General features: G+C 46.3%; 1 protein-coding gene across 2 annotated transcripts; it reads left to right on the top strand.

Moving 5' to 3' along the window:
- The first annotated feature begins 295 nt into the window (after positions 1-295).
- On the top strand, positions 296-8,550 carry KLHL38 (kelch like family member 38). Of its 2 annotated transcripts, none has more exons than XM_033203012.1 (4): positions 296-519; positions 1,177-2,527; positions 7,024-7,129; positions 8,062-8,550. In XM_033203012.1, exons 1-4 carry the CDS (start codon positions 434-436, stop codon positions 8,289-8,291), a joined length of 1,773 nt encoding a protein of 590 aa, XP_033058903.1. In that variant the 5' UTR covers positions 296-433; the 3' UTR covers positions 8,292-8,550. The 2 variants fall into 2 exon arrangements, with proteins under 2 accessions (XP_033058903.1, XP_033058902.1); XM_033203011.1 differs by having other exon boundaries at positions 8,002-8,550.
- Positions 8,551-9,029: the final 479 nt, after the last annotated feature.

Genomic DNA, 9,029 nt, shown 5'->3' with positions numbered 1-9,029 from the left:
GTGGCCCAGAACCATCTTCAGTGACTCTCCACAGGTCACAGCAACCTGTTTACAGACAGCTAGAATTCCCAGGCACTTTTAGGACAGGGGACTCGGGATGGTTCCAAGCAGACAGCAAAGTCTTCTCGAAGAGAAGCCACTCCTCCCAATCTATTTTTGCCGATGTAAACACTTGCCAAGGAAACAAGGCATGTGGGCATGCGCGGGCCCTGCAGGCCCTCGGGTTGCTGCAAAAGGCAACTGGAAAGTCACATGTCATAACAGTGGAAAGTACATATGCAACTATTCTTAGCCCTGGAATGTATACGCTGTCTCCTTGGCCAGCAGTCCTTGCACAAAGCTCTAGAAAACTATGAAAGTGCCTTCAGCATAAACAAATCCAGAAATCTCCCAGGACAAATCATTTGCCAGCTCAAAGAAAGGCCTGGAGTTTATGGTTTCCCTCAGAGCTAGAGGTAGAAACTCTCCGGGGGGACAAGCCAGACCAGGCACCAGTGGATGTCACCGCAGCAAAACAAAGTAAGTATCCCTCATGCTTATTTCTTCTACAGGTAGACAGCCAGGTGTCATCCAATAAACCAGGGGATTGTTTGGTCTTTCCTTCTATTTATTCCATCTTTAAAACAAGACTCAATGAAGTTATATTTAAATATATGTATCAAAGGTCCATTTTCTTCCCTCATTTCTGTCCAGTGACCAGAGGGCCACACCTCCAGAGTATCATCTTTGGGGAATGATTGACACCCAGAAAGAGAGGTTTAGACAAGTTTACTCAATAACAGATATGCCATCGATCTGGAAAAAGGCTCAGGAGCTTCTGCTGGCCAAATGCATGGACTGTTATCTTGCTTCAGACTAACATTTCAGCTTCTGATAATAGAGTAACTTCCAACAACTTTAGTTTGTTTGGTTGGTTGTTTCTCTCAGATTAGCTAAAGATACTATATGCCTATTACTTTTGTAAATAACCATAACCCAAAAGAGCTCAGATCTGAGATGTATGTGGCCTTCCTTTCCAATCTTCCCTACACAATATCCGTGGTGACATCCACAAACATCATGGGGAATGGAATAGGAGCACTGGTCTTAGAATCCCTGCAGCTGAACCCTCCAGCATCTGCAGCTGAGAAAGACTTGACTCTTGCTGACTCTGGGGGCTTCCTTCCCTCTTTGTAGGATGGACGAGGAGTCTCCAGATGGGCTGCTCTTCAAAGATCATGACTTCTCTTCTGACTTGTTGAGGCAGCTCAACGGCTTAAGGCAAAGCAGCATCCTGACTGACGTGAGCATCTGTGCCGGTGCCTGGGAGATCCCCTGCCACCGCAACGTGCTGGCCTCCAGCAGCCCCTACTTCAGGGCTATGTTCTGCAGCAGCTTCCGGGAGAAGAGTGAAGCCAAAGTGCAGCTGAAAGGCATTGACCCCCCAACCCTGGACCAGATCGTCTCCTACGTGTACACGGGGGAGGCACGCATCGATGCTGACAATGTCCTCCCCGTAATGGAGGCCGCCTCCATGCTACAGTTCCCCAAGCTGTTTGAGGCCTGCTCCTCATACTTGCAGAGCCAGCTGGCCCCCAGCAACTGCCTGGGCATGATCAGACTCTCAGAAATCTTAAGCTGCGAGACCCTCAAGAAGAAAGCCAGGGAGGTGGCACTGACGTCCTTCCCAGAGGTGGCCGCATCAGCCGACCTGAAGGAGCTCTGTGCCTTGGAGTTGAGAGACTATCTGGGAGATGATGGGCTCTGTGGGGAGGAAGAAAAGGTGTTTGAGGCCCTCATGGTTTGGATCAAGCATGACCTCCAGGCCCGGAAGCGATACATGCAGGAACTGTTCAAGCAGGTCAGGCTGCAGTACATCCACCCAGCCTTCTTCCAACACTTCATCGCCAACGATGCCCTCCTGCAGTCCTCACCTGCATGCCAGATCATCTTGGAGACCGCCAAAAGACAGATGTTCTCTCTGTGTGGCACCAGCGCCCCAGACTGCAAACTCCTATTGCATGTCCCTCCAAGAAACTCTTACCAAGATTTCCTCATCCTCTTGGGTGGAAGGAAGGACAGCCAGCAGACCACCAGGGACGTCCTACTGTATAGCAAACAGACTGGCCAATGGCAGAGCCTTGCCAAACTCCCGACACGGCTGTATAAGGCCTCTGCCGTCACCTTGCACCGCAGCGTCTACGTGCTGGGGGGCATGGCTGTCAGCTCAGGGAGGAGTCTGGTCAGTCATAACGTCTACATCTTCTCCCTGAAACTCAACCAGTGGAGGCTGGGGGAGCCCATGCTGGTGGCCCGCTACTCCCACAGAAGCACTGCCCATAAGAACTTCATCTTCTCCATTGGGGGTATTGGAGAAGGGCAGGAGCTCATGGGCTCCATGGAAAGGTATGACAGCATCTGCAATGTCTGGGAGAGTATGGCCAGCATGCCCGTGGGGGTGCTCCACCCCGCAGTCGCTGTGAAAGACCAAAGACTCTATCTCTTTGGAGGAGAGGACATCATGCAGAACCCTGTGCGCCTTATCCAGGTAAATGACTGGTTCTTCCCATCACATAACTGCACGAGTATGTGTGCATGGACACACCCACACCTGCACACACATGCACATGCATACATATACACCAACATACACACATATGCACATACATACGTATACGCACACATATACACAAATACACATATGCATACATGCACGCACATATATATGCACAAATGTATACTCATGCATACATGCATACACATATGCACACATGTAGGCACATACCAACATGCATACATGTGCACATGCATACACATATACAATTCATGCACACACACACACATATATCTGCACATACACACACACATTTATACTATGCATGAACACAAATACATACATGCACACACGTGCACCCATGTACACACAAACAGTTGTCATTTGCAAGGAAAGAGAGGAAGGGAGGGAGGCAAGAAGGATTTTCAGCAAGAGTTTAAGGATCTCAAATACCATCTCTATGCACAGAGTTTATCTTCATTTGAGGAGAAAAATATATATCTAAAAATTCAAGCTATTATAGAGAATATTGAATGCCAGATAGTGAAGTCCTACAGGAATTTGGCAGACGCTTCTAACTCAAGTCAGTAAGTCCTTAAAAGAAGATTCCCAAGCCTTGGTCCACACCTCTGTGATCAAATCCCCTGGAACCTGACCTCACATCACTGAATCAAAATATCTTTGTGTGAGATCCTAAAATATATGGTTTACAAAAGTACCCAGGAGATTCTAAGGGGCAGCCAGGTTGGGAAACCCCTACTTTTAATGATTGGCAGACATTGATTTCACTAATAAGCTCTCTGAGAAGTTGATCAACAAAGGCCACATTTCAGAATATTAAGTGTTTTCCAACTTTATGCAAGTTCCTGGTAATCTCCGCAGTTCATGTCATGATATGGGGAACGTGAATATTGAGCCTGCCTTCACAGATAATCAAGAAGCACCCACGAGATGTACTTTGCTCATTTATAAGAGTCATCTTGAACACCAACATGTGAAGGGCCTGGAGACCCAGCAATTTACACATAGCCCTCAGTTGCAATTCAGATGCTGAAGAGAGGGGTGTTCTAAGAGCACAGGCAGGATGCCCTAAACTAGTATAGAGCAAGCTTACCCAACATGCATGCAGCCCAAGACAGCTTTGAAGGTGGCCCAACACAAATTCATAAACTTTAAAACATGAAGAGATTGTTTTAGCCCATCAGCTCTCATTAGTGTTGGTGTGTGCTTTATGTGTGACCCAAGACAGCTCTTCTTCCAAAGTGGCCCAGGGAAGCCAAAAGATTGGACACCGCTGGTCTAGAGAGAATCTGAGAGAGTGCCAGGGTTAAGGGAATGTTGGAGCAATCCCTGTGAAGTTGGCTGAAGCTGACTGAGCAGAGGGGCAGGAGAGGAGAGAGGAAGGTGAGGATGGAGAATAAAAGAGGAGGGAGAGGGGTGGGATGGGTGCTAAGAAAGCACATAAGGAAAGATCCGACTTAGAGAGAGATGCAGGAAGCTCCTGCACCACCTGAAGCCGGAGTCAGAGTTCTCTCTTGAGGGAGGGGGAGTGGTCCTGGGTAAGGGAGCAGCTCATATGAAGGCCCTGAAGCACAAACAGGTGCAGCCCATGGCCTTGGGCAGCGGAAAGCAGGACAATGAAGTTGCAAGACATAGCAAAGAGGAGACCGGCAGTGTGCTGAGGGGTCGCTAGGGGCGGGTGTTAGTCCTCGTGTGATTTCCATCAGCCCCCTTCTCAGGTTACCAGGAGCAACCTCCTCCACCCACATCACAGCCCCTCAGCCCCTCCTAGAAACATCCTGAAACCTTCTTGAGGGATGGATATTTGTGGAGATGAGGCTGGCCTGGCTGGGCTTTCTAGGCCTTGTCAAGGAATTGGGATTAGCCTGAGAGGAACAGAACTTCATTGAAGGCTTTCAAGAAAGGTGGACAAGGTAACACAATTCATATTTTTAGAAGTTCCGTCTGGATGCCTTGTAGAGAAGGGATTGGAGGGGGCCTGCGTGGACAAAGGGGGAGAACTGGGAGACTCTTCTAGACTTCCAGGCAAGGGTGGTAATGGCTTGGACTCGGTCAGTTCCAGTGAAGATTTTTTTCTTGCCTTCACTTCTCCAGCCTATATTTTCAGCTCCTCCCTGACCATCTAGGCAGATTCTGAGTCTTTCTAGAATCACTGTTCCAAATCCCACTCCTCTACTTGAATTGGGAGAGACATTTTGCTCCCCTCCAGGCTCTGACCACACCATACAGATAACAAACTGCTTCCATGTCAAGCGGAAGCCCCTCCTTCTTTTCTATTTTTCAAAATAGAGTCAACAAATACGCTCATTATTTCACATTGCAAAACTGCCATCGGCCTTCTGAAAATAAAATGCAAAGTTTAAGCTTTAAGCTAGCATATCAAGAAATGTATAGTGTCATCAAACAAGATATTGCAAAGCCAAGAAAATATTAAACCTCTGAGGGATCCTTTTGTATTTCAGGATTAAGAAGAGAGAGAAGGGGAAAAGTATTCATTTGGATGCTTTTCTTATCTACTTCGCAGTAGCTTTGAAATAGACATTCTATTCGTTCGAATATAGTTTAAAATGAATGCCTGGAGTCGCTTGATGGAGCAGGTTGGATTTTCAGGCACAGGTTGAGAGTTTTCTTCATAGGCTCGTTCATCTGTGTGTATGCGTTCTTTTCAGAACTACACTGCCCGAGGTTACGATGGAAATAGCGTTGTACGTGTACCTTTCTACCTGGCCTTCTCTCTACCTGTTTCTGGATGGCATTAAGCAAATCCTTTACCATAACAAAGTATCGCTTCCTTCACTGGTCAAAGTTCATCCTTTGTTATCCTTGCCCCAGTCTCTTTAAGGTATTATGAGCATGGTGAGCAAATGTTTAATCTATTTTTAAAGCCATACCCAAAGCTGAAGGAGAACAGAAGGGCCAGGAGGCAATTATTCATTCAAGTAAAATGCAACCAGTGTTTGCTTTTCTTCCAAGGATCCCACTTTCCAGAGAGTTTGTCACTTATGTATTTTCCAATGAAACAGCCATTGTGACCGTCCCTTCCTCTAGCACTTGGCCTCCTCCAGGCTTCACTGACTTGTTGAAGGACAGACAGAGACCTTAAGAGGTTTCCAGTCTCAAAAGCCTCCATCAGGGAAGGCCACAGTTTCATGGCTCCAGGCAGAGCCATGAATGTGGTGGTGAAGAGCATGGACTCTGGGCTTGGTCAGACCAGCTCTCCCACTCACTGTAGTTGTATGACCCTGGGCATGTCATTTGATCTCTCAGAGCCTCAGTGGTCTAATCTGAAAGATGGAAGAAATAATAATACCTACCTCATAGGATGGTTATGAAGCTCAAATTTAGTAACTGATTATTTAGACATCTTTAATAATGCTGGTAATCTTACTTTATTTTATTTTATTTTTTGAGAAGGAGTTTCACTTTGTCACCCAGGCTGGAGTGCAGTGGTGCAATCTCAACTCACTGCAACCTCCACCTCCAGGGCTCTAGTGATCCTCCCACCTCAGTTTCCTGAGTAGCTGTAACTACGGGCGTGCACCACCACACGCAGCTAATTTTTTTTGTATTTTTAGTAGAGATGGGGTTTCACCATGTTGGCCAGACTGGTCTCAAACTCCTGACCTCCATGATCCACCCACCTTGGCCTCCCAAACTGTTGAGATTACAGGCATGAGCCACCCCACCTGGCCTGGTAATTTTATTTTATAGGAAAAGATTTTCTAGCAAAGAATACTATGCCATTTTCCTCTGTAGATAAATGTTCTTGTTCCTTCTTTGCTTATGTGAAACTCATCCTATATCTCTTGGCTAAATTTTTTCCATAATGAACTAATTTACATTTGATATTTAGATTTAAAACTGAGGACACTCACAGGAGAACATGTTTCCGGAGTGTTGATTTGATACGCTGTTTCAAAGCATGGCAAAAGAGCCTGCTCCCTTCTCTTCGGTCTTTCTCCCCTTTCTCATGCTGCATTTTTCTAGGACTGTAATGACTTTCAGGCATGAACTGTTCAAAAGACTTCCTCACTTAGCCTCAGGTTTATTCTTGGCTCTGTGACCTTCTTGGATAAACCAGAATGTTTAGAAATTTAAACATGAGCTAGAAATAAAAAATGATTGGAAAACCATTGGTTTTCTGAATACCCAAGTTTCTTCATTTCTCATTAAAAGAAAAACATGTTCCATGCAAGGTAAGTAAAACACATATTACAATGCAAAACTATTGGTCTATTCTATAGAAATACAGCCACTGAGTTCCTGGAATCACAATAATATCAATTTTTAATAATACGCTTCTTCCTGTTTTTCAATACTGTTTTATTAGCAGTAGCTACATTTTTAAAACTGGAGAAAAGTAGAAAGAAAAATCTCACTCCTAGTTCACCCTCTTAATTACTACTCCTGTCTTTTTTTAAGAATATTTCACTTTAAAATGCAGTGTCATGATTCTGTTTCTCCCTCAGGTGTATCACATTTCCAGAAATTCGTGGTTCAAAATGGAGACAAGAATGATCAAGAATGTGTGTGCCCCTGCAGTGGTGCTCGGGGAGCGGATTGTCATTGTGGGAGGTGAGTCTGAACAGAGGATCACTGGGCGTGACACAAACTTGGCATGTTCTATGGAAAAAAGGTCACTCATAGACAGATGTTATTCTACAAGATCGTCTTTTTAAAAGCACATCCAACCAACCAGAGGAGTGTGGAGAATCTGACAAAACTCTTTCCTCACCCAGAAGTTTCTCCCTGTCTTTTTCTGTAAACAAGGGATGAAATAATAACCAGCTCCCAGAGCTGTTGTGATAATTAATGTGCTCGTGTATCTAAAGCACTTCACACTCTCCCACATACACAGTCAATAAAAAATGTTTGCTTCTGCTAATAATATTAGCTACTAATAGTTTGTTTCTCTGTAATCAAAGTATAGTGTCATGGTTAAGAGGACTGGTATTGGGGTCAGATAGACCTTGATTCAAATCCTGGCTCTGTCACTAACTGGCTATATACTTTTTACCAAGTTAAACATCTTTCTGTGCCTCAGTTTGCCCATCCATAAAATGAGGATCCTAAAAGTAACTACCAAGAAAGGGCTGTTGTGAGGAACCCACTTCTGAGTTTCCAAAGGATTGTCATAGCTCTTGAGTGGGCATTTGAGAGAGGAAGAGGCCAATGAGGCTGAGAAAGTTACAGGAATCAGGAGGCTGCTCTCAATCTAAGAATGGCTTATATGCTGCCTTAACTTGGGGTGAAGGTCAGAGTCAGACAGATCTGCGATCAGCCCCCACTCTGCCACAAAGCAGGCCTTGGCAGGTGAGCTCAACAACCCACGCTCTAGTTCAGGGTCCCAGCCTCAGTCTTAAGAGTGGCAGGAGTCAGACAGGACTGCTGACCTCCAGTACCAGATGAGCAACGCTGAGCTTGCCCACGTGTCATTTGGTTTTCAGGTTACACAAGGAGGATTCTTGCTTATGACCCTCAATCCAACAAATTTGTCAAATGTGCAGACATGAAAGACCGGAGGATGCACCACGGGGCCACAGTGATGGGAAACAGGCTCTACGTGACGGGCGGGCGGCGGCTGACCACGGACTGCAACATTGAGGACTCTGCCTCCTTCGATTGCTACGACCCCGAGACGGACACCTGGACATCCCAGGGACAGTTGCCACACAAGCTCTTTGACCACGCCTGCCTCACTCTCCAGTGCATACCCCACACATTCGCCCTCCCATGAGGTCGACAAGAAACCTTCTGTCCTAGTCAAAATGCCTTCTGTTGCAAGGGACACAAACCCAGTTCCAAAGGGCTGAACCCTTAAAGGCTGCAGGGAGAGCTCACAAGACTGAGGTACCAGAGTCAGGAGGCCTGGAACTAGGCATTGCATTGCCAGAACTCTCTCTCTCCTTCTCTCCCTCTCTTTCTATCTCTCTCCCCCACCTCCATCTGTCTCTGTCTCTCCCCCTTTTTTCTTTCTGTCTCTCCCCTATCTCTGTCTGTTTCTGTCTCAATCTCTCTCTCTTTTTTTTTTTTTTTGAGATGGAGTTCCGCTCTGTAGCCCAGGCTGGAGTGCAGTGGCGCGATCTCGGCTCACTGAAATCCCCACCTCTCAGGTTCAAGCAATTATCATGCCTCAGCCTCCTGAGTAGCTGGGATTATAGGCATGTGCCACCAAGTCCAGCTAATTTTTGCATTTTAGTAAATACGGGGTTTCACTATGTTGGCCAGGTTGGTCACGAACTCCTGGTCTCAAGGATCCGCCAGCCTTAGCCTCCCAAATGCTGGGATTACAGTCATGAGCTACCACACCTGGCCTGTCTCCTTTCTGTCTCAGTTTCTCTGTCTCTCTTCTCTGAGTCTGTCTGTCTCCCGTCTCTGCTTCTCTCTCTCCTTTGTCTCTCTGCCTCTCTCTACTCTGCCCCCCCCACTCTCTCTCTCTCTCTCTCTGTCTCTCTCTCTCTCTCTCTGTCTCCCC

This window comes from Trachypithecus francoisi, unplaced genomic scaffold (genome assembly GCF_009764315.1).
Source record: "Trachypithecus francoisi isolate TF-2019V2 unplaced genomic scaffold, Tfra_2.0 Lachesis_group7, whole genome shotgun sequence".
NCBI classification, from domain to species: Eukaryota; Metazoa; Chordata; class Mammalia; order Primates; family Cercopithecidae; genus Trachypithecus; species Trachypithecus francoisi.
This window is presented reverse-complemented; position numbering and strand designations above follow the sequence as displayed.

Coding starts and splice junctions, on each gene's coding strand:
- KLHL38 (XM_033203011.1), top strand. CDS start 434: ATGGTTTCCCTCAGAGCTAGAGGTAGAAACTCTCCGGGGGGACAAGCC. Junction 2,528..7,023: donor ACCCTGTGCGCCTTATCCAG/GTAAATGACTGG, acceptor TTTCTCCCTCAG/GTGTATCACATTTCCAGAAA. Junction 7,130..8,001: donor GCGGATTGTCATTGTGGGAG/GTGAGTCTGAAC, acceptor TTTGGTTTTCAG/GTTACACAAGGAGGATTCTT.